This window comes from Hippocampus zosterae, chromosome 9 (genome assembly GCF_025434085.1).
Source record: "Hippocampus zosterae strain Florida chromosome 9, ASM2543408v3, whole genome shotgun sequence".
Lineage (NCBI taxonomy): Eukaryota > Metazoa > Chordata > Actinopteri > Syngnathiformes > Syngnathidae > Hippocampus > Hippocampus zosterae.
The window spans coordinates 19,125,914-19,148,137 of record NC_067459.1 but is presented as its reverse complement, the minus strand read 5'-3'; the positions used below and the strand labels follow the sequence as shown (position 1 = coordinate 19,148,137).

Here is a 22,224-nt window from a genome sequence, read left to right as displayed (position 1 = left end):
GTAATGGGCAGCATTTTTCACAACCCCGATTTGTTCAGTGGCTATGTCAGCGCTGTTGGACAGTTGGCGTTGGTGCGGCTGGATGGATGGCCGCTGAAGTTGAGGATGAGTAGAGAGGAGCGTTGGCAAAGAGCATCGATGCATATTTGGAACCGTGAGTCGCCGCTTGGAATTGAAATGGATTTCCATGGGACAGGTGAAGTGAACCTATCTCTTTTTTCGTCAATGGATGCTATAGCTTCTTGTTGACTTTGAAACTTAGCTTGTAGCCGACGTGTGCACATTTTGAGCATTACGTCTCTGATCCATTGATTAAAGGACACCTTGATTCTCTCCTCTTTCATCTCAAACTGCTTCAAACAACAAAGCGTGTGACGGAAAAGTGGTTAGGACTGCACGACTGTCCGTGTTTTATGTTATGTGTTGTGTTTATTATTTTACTTTGTTAACTGTTTTGTAAAGGGCTTTGTTACAGCTGCCGCTGTTGTGAACGCGCTATATAAATCAGCATGTATTGTATTGTATTGTATTGTAATGAGGTTGAGCGTTTTATCATTGCACCTGCATCAATTAGAAGTAATTTAGAAGTACATACAGGTAATAACTGCGCACAAGCATGCACCCGCCTGTGACGGATGAAGTATTAGATCACACTTTACTACAGTTGAACTTCTACTCTAATTAATTCACTTTAGTTGATTTTAATGGCGTCTGCCCGATTCTGTCAAACTCACATGGACATGTTGTGTCCGCGTGGGGAGTGTCGCAGAAACTGGGTACGCTTTTTATGACGCGTAACTCTCATGACTTGAGACAATCGAAGCCCCCTGAGTGATATGATATGGCAACTTCTCAAAAGTTTGCAATCGAGTGAGGACAATGCAAATGTCATCCAACATCTCGTAGTGAGCGATGCACGCCTGGGTTGCATCGCATGCGTTTCTGTGCCTATTCTGAGCCTGCGCTGCTATTTCAGCTTTGGCTGCGTGCCCCCTTCTGCAGGATGAGATGATTGGGCAAGATGGTCCCGTGTGGTACGGCAAAGCCTGATACGTGTGAAAATATGTGTGGGTGAGATGACTGTATTTGATTATAGTGCCGCTGACACCCGGAGGGGAAATGGATAATGGATGAGTGGAAGAAAAAATGTGTTTGTGTTAGTGTATTGCTTCCTCTACTTACTACATTCATAAGGATGTAATTTTATTCCGGATGGCTTATAAGAGTTCTCGTTGAATTCAATCAAACTGCTGTCAATAAAGCTGTAAATACATACAGGTGGGGAAATTCCAAGCCCGTTATTTAGCTCTTTGTCATTCATCAATTTTATTTTTTTTGGGTGGGGGCGAGGGGGCAGGAATTTATGGATTTAGTAGCGATTTCAGTATCTTTGCACTCTATGGCGTGACATTTGTCTTTTGGACACCTTTATGGTCCTCTGAGGAAGAATTCTACAGACAGCAATCATCTCCTGCCCCGCCTATTTGTTTTTTTTTAAATCACCATGATGTTGGAAACCACCTTGTGAGCTCTGTAGAGATCTGCGACCCACAACACTTATACCTCATAAAAAAAAGACATTTTAATTCCAGTTTTACGTGTGTCTGCGGTGCATGTGTCACCCTAAAACAAGTCACCTTTGGTATAATAACATGGATGAAAGGAAATAGAAAATGAATTCACTCCTGTGTGTCTGTCAGCTCCCTATATCCCGGAAAAAAGCATTTCAGATTAGTGGAAGAGTGCAGCAGTTGCCATGGAAATATATAAACTGCAAAGTATATTAAAGGGGAACATATGCTGGTTCAGCCATTTAAGAATATCTCCTGCCCCCGTTAAGTCGCTCGAGAACTCTTTCCCAGGACACAAACATTGGAAATTCCTTCTCAAAGACGATAGTTTCGCTCCACGTCTACTTCTGTGATTCAATGTATCATGCTCCAGGCTAAAACCAATCAGTCGATAACGTGAAAGCACAGATTCTCGATTCATGTTAGTGATCATTTTGACTTGCACTTTTGGAAATTGACCCACTTCAGAAAAGTTTGTTTTTGCTCAGTAAGAAAAACCGTTCATATTCATTATCCTTCTAATCTTGCAATCCAATAAAGCAGCCGGTTCTCACAAGCAGTTTTCAAAGCGCTCCAGGGCAAAGTTGTAACGCTGTAAATTATATTCATGCCAAATTTTAGCGGTTATGATTTTTCCTCATGAACACATTATCAATGCCCTAAACCATCAAAGCTGTTTAAACAAGTGTCAATGATAGCATTTTTGTGACAAAAATAGCATGGTTCTGCATACAGGCACATAATTGGAAAATTCACCAAATGCCCAACAATCGCACAAGAGATTCGTATGGATAACTAAAAATGAAGAAAAGAAAATTGAAATAACGCTGTACCTACTCCAAAACATGGAGGAGGCTCGGTGGTGGGTTGCTTTGCTGCATCTGGAATAGCTTGTCCTGAATCTGTGGTGGGTGCAACAATTAAATCTCAAAACTATCAAGAGATTTTATGAAAAAGTGTTGCAGACAGGTACCAACAACTCGGCCTACTTGTGTCAAGAATTACCACTGGCTAACGATGTCACAACATCAGCGATGTGCAATTAGCCCTTCTCCTAATTAAACAACATGCACATCTGCCTGATGGCTGACCTGTTGTGTCGGCCAACAGCACAATTTTCCCCATTGGGACTTAGGGGATGATCTTAAATCCTTCACGCTCGGCAGCGAGCTCACTGTGTGTGACTGTCTGGCACACTGACTTGGATTCTCCCCAGAGGAAGTTCTGGCCTGAATAATTCAACAGCTGGTGGATGGAATGATCCTGCTTGTGTCTGCCATCGATTGGACACTCAAGTAATGCCAGCATTACAGTTAGACTCAGGTTGAAATTGAATTGTTGCTTTCAATTAAAATTCTTGCATAAATATTTCATACAAGATCTCATGAAGATGAATTATTGTGGATTTTATTTCCCTATAATTCCATGGACTTTATCTATCTAGCTAGCTCGCTATCTAGCTAGATAGCTAGGTATCATAGATACAGTAGCTATCTATGATGGCTAGATAGCTAGGTATCATAGATAGCTAGCTAGCTAGGTATCATAGATAGCTAGCTAGATAGCGAGCTAGCTAGATAGATAAAGTCCATGGAATTATAGGGAAATAAAATCCATTCATCTAGCTAGCTAGATGAAGTGCTGATATTTCTGTGTGAAGAAGCAGCGGGGATGGCTGAGTGCATTTTTTTTTTTGGAAGCAGTCATCAATTTGCTGCTTAATTTCCCCATACGCTCCCCTCCGTGCTCATCCAGCACTGTACACAAATTGCTCTTTCTTCCATCATCACTTGCTTCCCAATCTGTGCACATGGTCCTTTTTCATCTCACTTGTAGTCTCCCTTTTTTAGATTAGGCGTGTGCACGCAGTGTTTTTAGGTATACATTTCTTATAGAAATTTGTCATATGGTTATCATTTTATTCACTGTCATCGACATGTTCATAATATACAGCCTGCCCCCACATACACACAACTGCCATGCGCGCACAAGAGGTACACTTCCAGGTTGAACCTGAAAAGAGTCACCCACTACAGCATCGGGGAAAAAAAAACAAAACGCCTTCAAGGCGCGTGAACCGCTCACCCACAATCTACACACACGCTATGTATATATGCTTCCTGGATGTGCGTTGCCAAGGAATACGCTGTTGGCGATATGAATAAACACTTGACATGCATAATGTAAGAATAAGAGTGAACACTGTAAAACACGGTTAAGGATCATTGAGAAAGAGCCGTGCCCAGTGAATTCACTTCAGTTCTAATGTAGTACGTCTTTTTATTGGGTGGAAGGCTGCAAGTGTGAAACCTTCGCAACCCATTTATGCTCACTTTTAGTCAAGTCCAAGTCCCCACATCATATCGTCTCAAATTTGCATGCCCTCTTCAAACAGAAGCACTGATCCCTTGATATTTATTATCTCCTCCTCAGTTTGCACCGGCTGAGCGGAGCAGTTAAGAGTGGGAGAGGCGAGAGGAGCCTCCCGTTGGCTTAAAAGGAGCATCTGTCTAATTATCGGGGGTACGCGATATAAATAAAGTCTGTTCAGTGAGTGTCTGCCAAACTGGGGCTTGGCTCTCCAACATGAGGAAAGGGTGCTTTGTTCTTCTTGTCTGTTTCTGATCTCATCCGCAACAATTTCTGTTTAGACTCTCGTTACTACGCCGCCTCGCTCTCGCTTTCTCTCGCAAACACTTGCAGCTACATCGGCACACTTTCTGTGACACGTTTATCTGTTGTTCCGCTCTTGTGATTGATTTTCTGTCATATTGCTGCTCTCTTCACTCTGCAATATTCTCATGTATGCAGGCGATTTGGTTGTGCACGTGGGGGAATAACACGCGCACGCACACACACACACACACACACAATACTGCCTCGGCTGAATCTCAGATCTTTTTTCGAACCTCATTTACATCAAGTTTGTTTGAAATCCCTCTAGCATTGCTAGTATATTGCGTAACATCCAAATGCAAATCTGATGACACATTTGAAATTTGGAGTGTCTCAAAATTTGTTAAAATGGCGTCCTCCTTTGTTGTCGGGACTTTTGAAGCTCGTTCATCTTACTTGCTCATCTTTCCTTTATGTACCGTATTTTCCGCACTATAAGGCGCACGAAAATCATTGTGCGCCTTATAATCCGCTGCGCCTTATATATGGATCAATATTCTGATTTCTTAGACGTAGTATTTTAAATGTTCTGTTAAGCAATTTGTTCCAGCTGCAGCGGTTGTGAAAGCTCTATAATAAATAAAGTTGTATTGTATTGTATTCCCTTTTGTGTAGCCCCATCTAGTGTATGCATAATGCAACTGCAGCCACTATTGTAGCTTCAATTTTATTCACCTTATATTGCGGTGTACCGTATATATGAAAACAGTTTTAAAATAGGCCATTCATTGAAGGTGCACCTCGTACTCCAAAGCACTTTATAGTGTGGAAAGTACGATAACTTGAATATATACTGTACAACTAATTGTGCATAAAAAGACATATTGTCTTGAGGTCAAATTCACCCGACATTACCTTTATCTTCATTGTCCCATTCACCATCACCTATGATGCAGGATTTTTTTTCCTGCCTCTTGCCACGGTCACCTGGGATAGGCTCAGCAGAATATGCGGTAGAAAATGGACGGAGGGATGAATATGGAAATGGTTTCATAATACAAGATACCGAGGGAGCAAGATTTGACGTTGATTCTTCCCAATTTCGAGATGGGAAACAGCAGATCCCTTCTCTGATAAGGTGCTCTTTAAGATACAACGGTGCTTCACCCGAGTAGCAAAGCCAGTGCACCTTTTTCTTCTTCTTCTTCTTGAGATGCAGCACTGTAGATCCTCTGGGAATCTTTAACGATTGGTTCAAAGAGCTTGACAATCCCTTTCTCAGTTTGCGAGCCCCATATGAAAGAGCTGCCTAAAATAACTCATTACTTGCAATATGGATATAATGTGGATTAGAATAAAATATATATTTTTAAAGTATGCGCCAACTATTTGTATACAAGCAATTTAAAAAAAAGTATTTTTGCATCAAATTTAAAGTTAATGGCTTAACTAGCTTTATCTGAGCATGTGTACTTTGGTGAGCCTTGTATTTAACAACATTTGGGACAGTGAAGGGGTAGCAATTGAATTTAGGGCAAGACCATTGTTGATGTGGGCTTGGCGTGTGGCAAAGCAACGCACTATGGGGGCTACCCTCGACACAGGGTTATAAAAGAATCGCTTTGATGAGAATTCATTTCAGCAGATCTGGTTCTGAATAGATGAGCTCCTCCTGCTTGCTGGGTGCTTCTGTTTGAAGTTTGAGTTGTTGTCATCTTTTGCTTTTACCCCCGAGAGCTCTTTTTACCAACGTGTATTGATGTGTGTGTGTGTGTGTGTGTGTGTTTGACTGCCTGACGCCAGTGAATTTATATCTTGCCATTAGAGCAGTGTCTAAGGGGCTTGAGTATTGTTAACAGGACCCACTAAGCCCCTGGCAATGTGCACTTTGTCTTCTCCTGTGCATGTATACACGCCCTCTCAAATCTGTGGATTTCAATCAAGGAACAATTAGAACCATTTTATTTTTAATTAGTTAATCAGAAAACAAGTGGGAGATAATTTCTCCTCTGGGAAATAGTAAAGGTTGATTAATATCATCCGTGAACTTATATACCGGTACTATTTTTCGATTCGTGCCAATGATCTTTTCTCCATTTATGCATTTCTGGTAATGTGACATCTTATTTTTGGGGAGGTTTCTGAAACACAGGACTTGCATGAATATTTTTCGTGATGGCCAACATTTTTTTAAAAATAAATAATCTAACAAGCTATTTTCATTTGCTATGCCCTCAGTGTCCTGTAGAGGTAAACCAACGCCATTACTGCCAACCATACAAAGTGACAAAGGAGGTTTCTGAGGTTTGGCAATTGGTTGCAGTTTGATTTTTTTAAAGTCAAGCAACAGATTCAATGTTAAAGGCCAAACCGCGGTCATGAAGCACCTTTGCCTCAAGCAAGCAAGAGCTAACATGCTGCCTTCAACCCAGGCGTGATGTTTTGTCAGAACTGTCCCGAGCTATTTCCATCATGTTTCGTCAGATTAGACACATACTGTACACTACTTGTGCATCATTTCTTCTTCCGTCTTTTACATTATTCTGACTATAAAAGCTGGTTTCCAATCGTAACATTGAAATGATTTGATGACCAAGACACTGAGTGAGTTCATGATGGAAAATATTGTATTAGCCTTTCAGAGAGACATTTATTGGTGGGTCGTCTCACTTAGTAAAAATATCTTTGACATTTACGTGCTCACACTTACCTGACTTTTCCAAAAGGAAAAAAAAAGCAAAGGATAGACAACCCGGCCGCTCTGATAAAAGTACCGGAATTTCAACACTGATGTGCAAATGCAAAATGAGATGAAATGAAAGGTCAAACTTCGAGGTGTTCTCCGTTGGGTCAGTCTAATTTTTAGAGACAGATAAATTTACTACACAGTATAACTTTATTCATCAAAGTATTCCATGCATGTCGAGACCAGGTATATACTGTACGTAGTTAGCAATTTTTCAAATAATACATATCAAGGCTTACTGTCTACGAATGTAGTGCAGTTTAACTGTGCGCGGGGGTGGCGTTTTCTTTGTTTTGTCACTAAAAAGAAGTAGAATGGGGCGTTTTTGCCATTGTGGGAGTGAACTCAGCCGATTTACCTCCTGGCCAATGAAAGTTGCCCCGCTCGCTTGTTGCTGAGAGGCTTTATTGAAAGGTGTGGGGAAAGACGTGTATTGAGCCGAGAAAAGATCAGCTACGAATTTGGTTTATGAAATGAAACAGCACACAATTACAGGAACTAAAAGAGCACATGAAACAAGACAGGAAGTGAAAATAGAAAGACAGAGAGCAGCAAGCGAAGGCATCTCCAGTGCGGTTGTTGGTACGATACACATTGGCCTCGGGCAAGCAATGAAAAGGTCAGGCAAGTAAAACTGAAATGTAGCTCAGCCACAAGAAATTGAGGTGGAGGGGCACACAGATTTTGGAGACAAACTTTTGCCACGTGAAGTACATTGAAATGACGGAAATGCGGAAATACATTGATATGACTTTAATCCATTTGACTGAAGTTTATTTGATATTTTGTGTTTTTTGTCAGGAGTGCTTAAGGGTACTAAAATTTCAATGAAGTATATTCTGTAGTTTGTCAATTGGTCGAAAGAGAATCTTTGAATTCAAACGGTTGAAAGAAAATGTACTTCGCGGTCCTGCTTTTTTATTTTATTTATTAATGTTTTATTATCATTTCCATCCCCCCCGGAACACCCCCAGTGATGCATTCCTCTTCTTTTTATGGCTGATCCAGGTTTACTGTTTCAGGATGCACCCAGCCGAGCTGAGCTGAAATGCATCGCTTGTTCGTAACTGGCTTCAGTACATTTAGGCCAAGGGAACTTTGAGTATTTGAGCTTCGATCATGCGCAGCCCCCAGTGAGAATACTAATGATACAATCTCTGGCATCGGTACATTTGTGAATTAAGGATGTAAAGTAAAATTAGTTTCAAACCACAAAAAAGAAGAGAGAAAGAACCCTTCCCAACTACTTAAATGATTTTGATGTTTTAAATGTATCCTATTTACTCTGCTTGTGGCATCTAAAAGGAATAATCGTAGATTTCAATGGACAGCTGTTTTCGCCTCAAAAAGTAAATGAACCCCAGGCAATGGCAAGCTTTGTTCATACAGCATATTTCACACACACGTGAACTGAATGTTTTAAAATTAAAAAATTAAAAAAAGACACATGCAGTCATAAAAATATTTCATACTGTTATTCACTGCAAATTTTGCCGAGCGAATGAAAATCAAAATTAGACTATTACACTGTAAGTTCAACTGACACTGTGGCCTAAATTGCCAACCCATTTTGACCACAAAGGCGACCTAATGAGACATGTCCTCGATTAGGGACTGGCCGTGCAAATTAACAACCACTAGTGAATTAGTTACACAAGTTTGAGAATGTAGAACTGAAAAAACACACACACATGGGTATAGATCACGTGGAAGCAATAACAATGCCAATAAAATGATCATCCAATTATGAGTTAAAATGATTGTCTGACTCATTGGCTGAAGCAAGCCTTTCTGGGATGCTCCAGTGGACTCCAGGGAGCACAGCCCTTTGCAAAGGCTTACACAGTTCGGGGATTGCGGGCCATCTAATATCATCATCGCTCAGAGACGGTTACGTTTACAGACAGAATTTTGGTCTGCACTAAAGAGAAGAAAATGTAATCAGAACAACAAATTACAGCCTGATCTGACTCTGATCACGACTGGCATGACTTTAATAAGTTCAGGTTTTCCCCTGCAATATATCTATATTTTAATTAACAATCACCCATCCATTTTAATACCACCCATCCATCCATCCATCCAGTTTTTATACCGTGTATCCTCATTATGGTTGGCAGTGTGCTGGAGCCTATCCCAGCTGACTTCAGGCAAAAGGCGAGGTCCACCCTGGAGTGATTGCCAGCTCATTCCAGATGTAACCTACTGTGCCTTCCTGTGATATATGAAAATCCATTTAAGACTGCAAATAATATCCGAGCAAAATGATCCAATAACGTGATTTTGTTATGAGTAGAATTCCTCAGTGCACAGATGCGCTCTTATTCGTGAGTATTTGGAGAGCAGAGATTGTGATGGTGACAATCAAGCTGCTATTGTTCTTGAAATCAAACCCAACAATTTTCAGGAGCTTGCAACCAATCTGAATTTGCAATATATGAATGCCTTTCATTGATGAAAATAGTACGAAAACTCTGCTGTCGTTAGCCGTGCGCGTCAAAGGCTCATGCTCATGAACCGGACCAAAAGCCTTTAAAACTTCGCAAGAACAAACAGCTACAGTTAAATCGTCTTGCCAATCTTTGATTCAAAGCTCTATTAATCATGAGCGATACAAAAAAAAAAAAAAAACAAGCAAAAAAACTATGAGCTGACCGAGCAGTGTCACAGGCGGAGCTAAATCTGCATGCTAGCTTACCTTCGTGGCACACCAGTTCCTTCTGCGCTGTGACTCAAGCTAGCCATGTTGAACAAATCAGGCTTACTTAAACGTACAGTTTCTAAGCCAACTGTTTCACTCTTTATTGTCTAAAAAAATAATAACAACATACAGGCTTAAAATCATGTGGCAATATAATGCTGCCTGGCTCCCGCATAGCAAGGAAGAGGTTGTACCACACTTCTTGTTTGTCTTCAAGCTGTTTTCAACAGTTTAAATAGATTCATCATGTGTAAATAAATACATAAGTAAATAAAGAACCCCACCCCCACCCCACAAATAACAGAAGATTTGGGGGCATACCGATTGTATTGATTTGTGAAAAAAAAAAGGGATTTGACCATATTTGGGCATACAGGGCTTCAAACTAAATGTCCTTTCCTTCGCCTTGAAGGCTACAGCACATAGGTAGACCAGTTTTTACATTGTAAATCTGCCTGTATTTTTGAGGGACACAATTTGGATTCCATATAAATGTAATAATGTGTTTCGCATTCAAAAAACTCGAATCCCCCTGTCAGAAAGTTCCACTATGCCATGTTGTCATATTGCGTCAATTAACCAACAATGAATTAAAACGCTGCCCTAGATCTTTAGATGTGTGAAAGAAAATGATGGCCACCATTTCATACTGTTTGCAACGTTCTTTTGTCAGTAACAGCGATTTGTCTTTTTGATTTGCAGAAATCTTCTGGATAAAGACACATTTTCCAAGTCAGATCCATGTGAGTGATTTGACTATACTCTTTCTTTTTCTTTTGTACTTATTCTCTCTTTTTTTTCTTTTTTGTTTTGCTTTAGTGGTCGCGATGTTAAAAAAAACAAATCATTTTTCACACAGTGTTTTGGGAATTTTTTTTTTGGTTTCTCCCTGACTCACTTAACTGTTAGTTCACTGTACTGGAGTTAACCTCCACACACACACACCAAAAATTGATTTATCATTGCGAAGCAGGCTGTGTCTGATTGATGACTGACTTTTTCCTCTCTGTGTCTTCCATCCTTTACAATCTTTTATCTCCCTCTCTGCTGACGTTGTCCTCCTTCACAGTGTGTGTCCTCTATACCCAAGGTGTGGAAACCAAACAGTGGAGAGAGGTAAGTGGATTTGCGCCACTTTCACTGCAAAACTACACTGAAAGCTCTAAAGCCGAATGTCTCTGAGGCCGCACAACTCCTTAACGGTTTCCCGTTAAGCCACAAATAAGCACGTTTTTGTCAGCAGTTTTGTCAGCAATTCAACAGATAAAAATGTAAATTATATCCAGTATATACACATTTTAGTGGTGTAACCAAAAATGATTTGAATTTGAATATTTAGCAATTTGACCTCCAATCATGACATGATGAAATATATAGTGGCAGGTATCAAATCGGCTTTTATTGGAGAGATATTGAAGGAAATGCCAAAATTGCAGTACGAACAAGCTCATTCATATGTGTGTCAAATGACAACAAGAAACTCATTGCATCGTACCCTCTCAAAGGGAGCCTAACAAAATTGAATCAAATCGTAATCTCTCTGAATCGAATTATGCCACTATAAAATTGAATTACATCGCACCTTGTGTATTGAGATACGTATCAATTCATCCTTTATGAGATGCGCACACTCGAATTGTAGCACTTGTAAATAAATCATATAAAATATTAATCGTTAATTAACTACATCCTGAATTTTGTTGTTTTCTTTGAGTTGCATCCAAATCCTCCCCCGAGTTGAAATCAATGAATTTAATGGCAGAAATTGAAGGGGGATTGGTCAAGTATTTGTCACAGGCAGGGCGAAGAGCATCTTCCGGAAACACCTGTAAGGCACGAAAACAAACGACATGTGTGTGTGTGTGTGGGGGGGGGGGGGGGGGGGGCACACATGAGCAGGGTGGGGTGTCAGCCAGAGACATCCCGCCAGATTCTCATTAGCCAGCCCCAGCAGCCCACAAGTATCTAATGAACTCTGGAGCTTGACATTGTCTCTGCCACTCAGCAGGGAAATCACATTATGGAGCTCATCTTTGCCATCACCTGCCTCATCACTAGCATGTGCTCTGTGTCTCATCAACACCTCTGGGCCTTTTGCAGCGTCTGGCTAGTGCAGGGAAAGTGAATTTCTATTGTCTTCGTCGTCGCCGAAGTCGATGAGCTCAACATTTGTTTGTCAGGAAAATATAAAATAAGATAAGAATACTTTTATTTGTCTCACAATGGAGACATTTGCAATTTACAGCAGCAAAATTTTGAGAGGAAAAAAGTAAAAAAACCAAAAAGTATTTGCATGCACAAATATATATTTACAAATGAATTGTACACAGCACAGAATGAAATATAACAAATCTTTTTATATTTTATATATATATATATAATATAAATATAATATAAATATAAATATATATAATATATTTTATTTATTTTCATTTTGTATTATATTTATATTATATGTATATGTATATTTATATTTATTATATTTAATATATTTCCTTCAAATGGGTATTAAAGAAGATTTTGGGTATTACAGAGGAGCGAACACCAGAACTAAATTTGCGATTTGATTAAGATTTCGACAGCATTTAAAAAAAAAAATCATTAAAACGTGCTGAAGTATTGCAAGAAAAGTCTGCCGGATCTTGAAAAGTTTTTCAAACATACAAATTCCAAATATGAATAGTAAAAACAAAAACAAAAATCATATCCTTGTTAACATATGGTTATATCATCGAATTTGTCTTTTCGATTACCTTCTCATCATTTTTGTCACATTACAGTGAGATTCCCACAAATTAGAAAGTCTCCGCAAACTCATACTTCTTCAGCCATTCCTTTCCCCTAATTTCCTTTGCAGGTAGTGCCTCTGCCCCCTTATCTTCCCTCTTTCCCTCTGGGGGGTTTCAAGGGAATCTTATCCTGCTGTAATTAACGTGGGAGCGGTTCAGGATGAAGAAGCCCGGAAACATCGCCCTGGTTTCCTTTTTTACGTGTCAGAGCACTCGCCTTAATCAGGCCTCTGACAGATCAGGTGTTTGCAAGTGTGTGACCAGGGAGAAGATCCCAAATTGAAAAACCATGTTAAGTTTTCAAGTGCTCCACTATTCCTCTTTCCTAACATGCTTCCGTCTTTCTTTATTTGCAGTTTGGCAGAACCGAAGTGATCGACAATACCCTCAACCCCGATTTTGTTCGGAAGTACATCTTGGACTACTTTTTTGAAGAAAAGCAGAACCTTCGCTTTGACTTGTGAGTCTGTTTTCATTTGAAGTCACACCAGATTCTCTCCAGCACCTTGACACCTTGACACCTTGTTTTTTCTTTTTTTTTTTTTTTTAATGTATTCGAGAACTAGAAGCCAGAAGGGAGAGACAGCCTTGCTCTTTCTAGAACTCACTGACATTTTTTCCTGTCAGTTCCTTAGATGTGTTTCTGGCCTCATGGCTCTCGGGCGGCCATAACTGTTGAACATCCACTAAAATTGTGATACTCATCCATGGGAACCAAAGACTATAACTGATGAAGTCTTGCATGCTGTCCAAGTGTACTTAATTAAAGTGGAGGCGAACATTTGATTCATAATTCACATATGCACCACTTATTTTCATTGCTTTTTGATGATATGCAAATGAGATTAGAGCATCACTCGTGATTGTGGATGAAGGAAAAAAAAAAGTCTGAGTGAACCCAATCACATTGCCCACCAATGCTAACATCTGGTAAGTGACAAAGGCCTTTCTTAGGTTGGATAGTAACCCATTGTGTTGTTTTTAAATTTAATTCCCTAATGCCCATGACAATGGAATGATGCAACACATGTTCAATGTATGATCAATGTACATTAAAAAATAAAATTTATAATACACCACGAAGGTCAAACATCGTCGGGACGCTGATTTTTTTTATTAATTTATTTTTTAATACTGGTTTACAGATGTCGTGACAAATATGGAAAAGAACATAATTGCTTGGACCCCCCCAGAAGAGTCCTCTTTATTGTCATTCCCACTTTTACATGCATGTGATTGGAATTTGTGGCGAGCACACGCTGAAGCCCAGAACGACTTGTGCAGCAAAACAGACTTGTGGAGTTAAACCTCACTGAGGTGAAGTCACAGGAGATTTGCATCACGCACAAATTGATTGTTGCCTGACTATAGAGGTGTCTTATTTTCACCCCAAAATGTTGATTCCAAATCAACTCCAGAGAACTTCCAGTATAAATCGATCCAAATATGCCCACTTGTGTTTACTACAATTGTGTCATGTAGAAAATGGCCATTTTGCCTTTTGGGTTTCATTTCAGGTATGATGTTGACTCCAAAAGTCCAGACTTGTCCAAACATGTGAGTGCACATTGTTCTGTATTATATTTACGTATACCACTTGACACCACAGATAAGTGCAGACCAGTTTTGGCTGAATACCAAATTTTCATTTCCTAACTTGCTGCATGAGAAAAAAAAACAATAATAGTGCATGTGAAGTTCAAGTGTGACAAAGAGGCGACCGAGCAGCCTCTTTATCTGTGGTGTTTTCAATTAGAAGCTCTCGGTTGCCTGCTGCTGCTGCTTGACGGAATAAGGCAAACCCTTCCTAGTGCTTGCTCCGTTGCAACATCCAAATATGCAATGGTTCTTTTTCTTCTTTTTTCCGTCATGTAAATAGTTTTACATGAACAGCCCATTTTGAATTCAATTCTTTCTTCTGTTCATATGCGAGTCATGAGGATGGTTCAACAACTTCTCGTGTAACCACGTAGAAGGACTTTTCACAGTCACTTCAGACCACCCCTGCTTTTCTTCCTGGTGTTATCTTGACTTCCAAAAATTGTATTTGCTCATGATGAATAAAGGACAACATACCGGCTGAGAGGTGAGCTAATAGACAGATTTGCCAATCAGGCCGAGGGCTATTCCTGCCTCATTACTGGTTTATTTAAAAAAAAAAAAAGGACGCTGGCCTAAATATTCACCTCCGAGGACATAAAATCACGTGTGGACTTTTATGTCTGAAATTATTAGCCAAGAATGCTAAGGCCAGTCAAGCTCTCATCATGAAGCTCCGGAGACACTTGTCTGCGCTTCACAACAAACACGCCAAACTTTTCTCAATTGTAGAAAATTGAAAAGTTCTAAAAGGGACTGTCAGTTTTGACTTTCTGCAATTGTGACTAATGTAAATGATTCCGCTCACTGTCACTCCTATTACGCATTTGTTTGTCAGCTCGAGAAAGCGGATGTGAAGATAACTCCAGGAAGAGTGGTCTGACATCACAATGAAAAGTGTCAACAATGCAATGCTTTTCACCATTTCTTCCTCCTACACTGAAAAAATTAACAGTGTGTTGAATTGACTCCATTTTATTTTGTTAAGTGGTGGCACTTAATCAAATGATCCGGATCCAGATCATTTAAACCACATATCTGGATCCGGATGATTTTATTTTGTGCAACCACTTGCCGTTTGGCGTCTCAACTACGTACTTGATTCAGTGCTGTCTTGGCTTTCTTCATACAAGTGGGAACGATGGTGACTGAAAGCATTGAAAAAATATTGTTTCTAAATCATCAGCTGATGATTACTGGATGTATTTGGATTCACAGGGTTTGCATTTTTCCCCATCATGAGCTTGATTTCTTTTTTTTTGGGGGGGGGGGGGTCACGGAGCAGCATGTTGTCTTCCCATTCTTACCTCATCAGTAATAGGAGCACTTTGTTCAAGTGTCATGTGATCTGGTATATGATGGGCCTCTATTGTTGTTGTTGTTGTTGTTGTTGTCACTGTTGTTATTGTTGTCGCTGCTGCTGGCCAAACTTTCTGGAAGCCTGCAGAATTCAACGTAGGTGCTAGCATCGCTTTCACCTCTGACAATGCATGGCTGCCGTCACCCATTGGCTCGAGAGGAAGGGCGATGTCCAAAGGGCACTTCGGCAATCCGCGCAACCTTTCAACACACTTGTTGTATTGAAGGGTTCCGCGATGGCCGCACGATAAAAGGACGAGGATCAGTCATGACACAGTTATTGTTTGCTCGCATTTGGTCAAAAGTTCATTACATCACAACACACCAAAGAATGATTTCTTTGGTCTGGATTTTTCAACGCTTTCTCTGCTTTTTCAGCTGAAAAAAAAAGATATATATTGAGATGAGATGTATATTACAGGCCACCAGTAGTTTAGTTCTTAATAGCTTTCCTTTTGACAGAATTTTCTTGCTCATGAGAATCTTTTTGACATCAACGGATGCCATATTTTTTTTTCCACTGTTAGAGTGATTATGCGTTCAGAATCACATATGGCATCGCCTGTCGGTTGATCATCCTCCATGAAGCAGGAAGTGGCCTGCTAACGAACCAACAGATGGCCGATGAACCCACAAATAGAACGCTAACTTTGGCGAACACTTTTTGTTCTTTGGTGGAGGTTCGCAATCTGCCAAGTGACGTTAAATATTTCAATTCTATTTCAATTCGGGACCGAATAAAAGCCATAACAGGAGATCCGGCATTTATCTGCCTGTGCCTGTGGCACGACATCCTGCAAATCATATAACAACATGACGACATCAATGCCGTGTTATTGCCATGACATATTCATAATCTGATAGTACCTCATAAAGCAGAAAATCCAGATTTCGCCTCTACATCTTGTGAAGTTGCTGTTTATACAGAACAGCAGTGTCTGAGGTGGGGGGCGGGGGGTGGCGTTAAGAAAATAAAGCCTCGACACTGCTGCATTTTAACGCAATGTGAAAGTGGCTTGAGTGTAAATGGTCATGACAGCATTGCGAAAACAACAACTCTAATGCTTAGCACAGTAGCGTCGAGTATGTGTTAATGTATTGAAGTAGCTAAATGGTCATGAATCATTTTGTTTATCATTGTCACGATATGCTTTCAATGTCATCCATCTGTTGTGCATCAGTTATTGTCCACAGCTCACTGCAGTGTGCTTACTGTGTGACACGCCTCCAGTTTGTATCAAACTATGTCAAGACGGCAAATCTGTTGTTGGAAACAACAACAACAAAAAAGACTTCAATTTGATGCACTAAATAAGTTTGAACTGAAGCTTAGTTTTAAATTTGACCTTTTGCTGGAGTGTCCACAGTAGAGAGACAGCCGGTATATTCCTCCTGATCTGACCTCGCTTTAAAACATTTTTTTCGTTGTTGTTGTAATTCCTCAAATGCCAACCTGCCTCATTTCCTCCCTTCTTTGCTTTCCCACATTCTTAGGACTTTTTGGGTCAGATGTTCTGTACTCTCGGGGAGATAGTTGGATCGCCAGCCAGTCGACTGGAAAAATCTCTTGGGTGAGTGAGCTCATTCAACGACTTCAAGCCATTTATCAGAAAAAAAGAGTGTTAATTCTGTGTGATTGTATGTATGCCTGTAAGAATGATTCAACGCATCCTGTTGTTTATTTTATTTTACTAATGGGGGAAATGAAAGTCACATTCTCCTGCATATTGGCACACCACGCAGAGAACCACCAGATCACAGACATGCACGCATGCAAGGAGAATGAAAGGGGTGCAGAACAGTGCCGCACCTGTTCCGTTTGCCGGATGGGATCGTTGACTTGCTCAAAGGCATCTTACCGACAATTACTTGCCTTTTAAATTTCATCGCGGTGTGACTTGTAGCATAACCCTCTGGTTCCAAAGCCTGAGTCCTCCTCGATGGACTTCCGCCTTCCAGTATTGGAATTATATGTGCATATTTTGTCGTGGAAAATGAGGTACTTTTAACCCACAAGCAAAACTCAAGACAATACTCCCGCGATGATGCTTTGGAGTCCACCTCAGTGTCACCTAAACATAATGCAACACTTTACTGAGTTAAATAGCAACACCTTGTGTAGGCGGCCCGGTATTCGAGTGGTTAGCACGTTGACTTCACAGTGCAGAGGTACCGGGTTCAATTCCAGCTCCAGGCTCCCTGTATGGAGTTTGCATGTTCTCCCCGGCCCTGCGTGGGTTTTCTCCAGGTACTCTGGTTTCCTCCCACATTCCAAAAACATGCATGGCAGGCTGATTGAACACTCCAAATTGTCCCTAGGTGTGAGTGTGAGTGCGAATGATTGTTCGTTTCTGTGTTTCTGCCATTACATTCACTATAAAGTAAACCTAAAAGCTTTTTGGACCTTCCAAATACCAGAAGCTAATTTGACAAAAATACGCGTTACAAAGAAAACAAGGTGTGTGATACACAAACCGTGACAGGAAAAAAAAAGGCTTAGTTGGGATCGTCGACGTGAATCATATTTTTTTTCCACTTTTATATCAAGAATCACTGATTTGTGCACAGTAACGGTTTTGCTTGACTTGACAGGGATTTCGTTTTTATTCGTGCCAAATAATATATTTTGGGACGATCTGCCGCTGAGCGATAACGTGAGCGCTCGCCAAATGTTATTTTTGTGGCTGCCTTGACTGATTTTTAGCCAGAATAAATCTTTTTTGTGGGGGGAGGTTGGGTTGAAACTTATTACAATGCTCGATGGCAATTTCTGCTGCCCAAAAGGAACGCTTGATTGTAATAACCATCAGATTTAGGATCTTTTTTTTGTGTGTGTGACTTTGAGGCATATTTACGTTCTTTTAGAGCATTTGGTGAAGAGAAATGAGTGTGTGTGTTTTTGCTGCCAATACAGTTGAATTCTTACGTTAGGCTTTTGTATTTTAGATCACATAACCGATGCGAAATTGAAGAAGAGTGAGACTTCAAAAACCCAGCAGTTTGTTTTCATGTACCTGCGGTAAACGATACAGATTATTTCCCATTCCTCTAAAATGTCACGCCATTTTTCAGAGGCTTGCCGGTTTTGACGAGATGTTTTTCGAACATACAAAAACAACACACATCCATAAATGTTTTCAGTCCTTATGAGACCGAGTGGTTACCCGTAAACAAGAGACGACTGATTTCACCGATTGATGCGAGTCTTCTTTATCGCTTCAATGCAAACTGTGGATTTCACTCGTGCTCCTGCTGTTCCCTTTTCGTGAAGATTAGTCGTGCTGTTCATCTCTGTCTATTTAATTAGGCAGAAGCCATTGTGGGTTGTTGTTTTTTTTTTGTTCCATCAGTGAAATAGTCCTGCAGGATAGATGGAATGAGAGCGAGTAAGAGGATAGAAATGCAAAATGCAAAAGAAGAGTGAAGCTGATGACAATTAACAGCAAGCGTGAATAATAGTATAAATTAGCAATACAAACGTATACAGTACATGAGCTGTGTGTCTTCGGCTTAATAACTGTGCCATTTGCAGATTTCATCGGGGGCCACTGAAGCACAAAGCAAACACAAAGTCATTTTAGATGAATTGTCTACATTCTATTAGCGTGCTTATGTGTGTGTGTTGTATCTCAACCGCAATCAGGCGCAGAGTTTCTCTTCTGCCTGCCTTTACTTCTTGAGAAGTAAACGAATCCAGAAAACAAAGCCACATTGCAATTCAACATTGTCGGCGATGACAAATTCTGGCCTTTTTAAAAAAGGATTTCTAGACTTGGGTGAAGCAGCTTGCCGCCCCCCCCCCCCCCCCCCCCAACAGCATTAGACTTTCTAACCATTTGTATTAGGGCAAATTTAAAATCAAATATTGAAATGAGAAACTCAATGTGCAGTTCTACACTGGCAAGCAAAAAAAAAAGTGATTTATACGTTTTACGTACGTATAAATCGTACGTGTTTTTATAGAAACCGGAGGCGTTGCTAATGGAGCTAAAGTCATGTTTGTAGATGACCACAATTTATGCCATAAGACAGATGTATGGAGCGGTTATCGTGTTCGGTGCAAGTCTAGCTTGAGCCACAGTCTAATTCTGCGCGGAGGCAGGTTAGACCTTGTGTTGGTATTTTCAAAGACACGTTCAAGCCGGCACAACACGGTGGATTTAAAAAGGGTGTTTTGGGCCGTTGTGGGCGTGATTCAACATCAATAAAAGTGGCTCCTCTCATTTGCTTTAGATGCAGTGCATCAGGAGTGTGCTGATAGTCTTTGACATAGCGGAACGGTTCTCTGCATGCTGTTATCATGTTTTTGAATGAAATACAATGACAGCCACCGCACCTGTCCGCGGATCTCAGAATCTGTCTGCCTGCGCCCCGATGAAATTGACCAAAACTTAGATGTGCTTCTATCAAGTGTAAGATCTTTTTTTTTTTAAATGTACGGTAGGTTCATTGAAGACTTTAAAATGTTCATAGGTGTGAATGTGCATTTGAACCGTTGTTTTTCTATATGTGCCCTGCAATGGGAGATTTGAGTGTTACGAAAATGTTACAGTTTTTTTCTTAGCACTATTTGTACCTGTTGAGATTTTTATGTGACCTCATGCAATATGGAGGTGTAGCTGTTGAGTTTGGGTGAGGAAGGACCGGAACTTCATAGAAACAGGCATTGGGTCCTTTGGGTTTCTCATTTCTGACTGGCACTCACAGCTGAGGAAACTTTATCAGTGAAGGTGTTCATGTTGTCTCATTTTTGTCAGACCGAGCCTTAATAGAGAACGAGAAGCTGCAGTTAGAGGAAAACGTAGATTTGAAAATAACAGTGGGTATGCAGCGCAATAACCGCAACGGAATTGCCTTTATTTTAACGGAGAGCACTCATTTTGCATGCAGGCTGTTTGTTTGGAGGCGCTCACCAGGTGTAAAATTGAAACTCCAATCTCAATTAAATGTGTGTGCAATGAATGCCCGAGGAAGGAAGGACACATGCTGCATGAATAAAGTGCTTATGTTCATGTTTCAAACAGCCACAGTCAACATCTTTCATTTGAAGGCAGTCATTAGTTTAGTAAATTGCCAATTTGAACTTTTGAACCGACACTGCATCATTTCTATCAGCTACTGTACATGCAAAAAAAAAGCTATCGAGCAATGTATTTGAATACCTTCATATCTGTAGTTCTATGGTTGCAAATTGGAGGCTTCTGAAATAGCGGAGTAGTTGGTTAGTCAACATGGGAGAAGAGGTTGCTGTCAGTCGAGTGAAGATGATCCATGGCAGATGCATCCTTGCAGACAGCGCCCTCTAAACGTCACGTATTTCTGTGGCTCGTACCAAGTCGTATTTTTTTTTTCAGCTTGGCCCTAATATGTATGAAACTGAACAAGTGGACAAGAACAACAATTGGACTACAATTACATCCTAAATTTATTGGCCCTTCCATTCGTACCTGCTTACATGCCGATAAAACACATCCGAAAACTACAATGATCAGTTTTCATAGCTACCAACAAAGCCGTTGACTTTACACTCACTTTCATGGAACTCAATCATTCGACCGAAGCCTTACTGGTACAGAGTAGCATCCAGTGCAGTTCTATATCTCCGCAAGCTACTTTACATCAGTACACATCTTGCTGAATGAAAACTATAGAGGATAACTGGAATGGATTACATGCAAAGGTTTACAAAATATAGATACCAACATTATAACACAACAGACCATATGTTACATTTACACCCGTTCGTCCTCCCCATTGAACGATTTACTATTTTACCGACCGATTTGTAAGCACTTTTTCTCATCTTTAAGGTTGTGGCCAAAGCGACAGAGTAATCGCTTCGTGCTCAACAAACTGGAGATAAGTGGATCACCGAAATAGCAGACACAGAAAGGAACTTTGTCACAAAAATGATATTTATTACAACACAAAATCCCCGTCTAAACGGACAACAGAAAACGCTGGTCAAAAAGAGAACCAGGAAATAATTGTAACGAGGCAACAGAAAACGCTTGCGGAAAAAAACGGCAAGGAGAAAATTTACGCAAAATACTATGATCACTCACGAGAGGATAGCTAGGAACGCAACAATTGTCAATAGTCTTTAAGGCAATGTTTTAACCGAGAAGGAATAGGCAATAGCAATGGCACGGCGTGGAATACTCCGGCAGTGAGTTGACTGCCGGAGCGCCTAAATATAGCAGGTGCAATCGCCTACAAATGGGTGGCAGGTGTGCAGGCGGCAAGCAAGAACGCCTGCCCCCTGCTGTCAAATACGGAACGTTACATGGTCGAGCGAGCTGCAAATGTCAGCAACGTGCTCATTCAGATGATTCGGTATCGTCGCTGCTTGAAGTCAGCCACTGAAACGGGATCTGAAGTTCCAATTTACCAAGTTGCTCTTCTAGGTGAAGTAGCGACAGAAGGGAAGATTTTGCACCAACTCAGCAACTCATTCACCTTATCAGTTCAAATCTGCAGCTTTGAGATATTGGACAAGTGGATCCACTCATGCTGTCATCAAAATGTCTAAGGGTGCCTTGCAGTGGCTCACCCTTACCTTTCTAGGACACATCACACAGCACAGACGAGTGGAAAAGTGGCCTCGCTGGCCGATTCTCCTGGTCACGCCGCTCGTGTCTACCTTTAAGTAAATAAGTAGCATTTTTGTTTTACTTATGGGGATTTGGTTGTTTGGTGAACCATGGATTTATGTGTGTAGGTGAAAGCGTGGGCTTTTACATCCTGGTATTTGTCATTGTGCCTGTTATGCTGTGTGTTACCTCAACTAATGTACCTGAAAAAAAATCATAGAGAATCATTCCGAAATTTCCCAGGGAGTGC

The 22,224-nt window shown here is 40.6% G+C and overlaps 1 protein-coding gene across 2 annotated transcripts in view; it reads left to right on the top strand.

Annotated features, from left to right (window-relative positions):
- cpne5b (copine Vb) overlaps positions 1 to 22,224 on the top strand; it is a 66,154-nt gene that overhangs the window by 6,000 nt on the left and 37,930 nt on the right. The window contains exons 2-7 of one of the 2 annotated variants that reach the window (XM_052076241.1): positions 10,337 to 10,377; positions 10,704 to 10,750; positions 12,780 to 12,883; positions 13,941 to 13,980; positions 15,463 to 15,477; positions 16,876 to 16,952. In XM_052076241.1, the coding sequence (XP_051932201.1) occupies positions 10,337 to 10,377; positions 10,704 to 10,750; positions 12,780 to 12,883; positions 13,941 to 13,980; positions 15,463 to 15,477; positions 16,876 to 16,952 (324 nt within the window). The remainder of the gene's footprint in view (positions 1 to 10,336; positions 10,378 to 10,703; positions 10,751 to 12,779; positions 12,884 to 13,940; positions 13,981 to 15,462; positions 15,478 to 16,875; positions 16,953 to 22,224) is intronic. The other variant, XM_052076242.1, reaches the window with a different exon arrangement.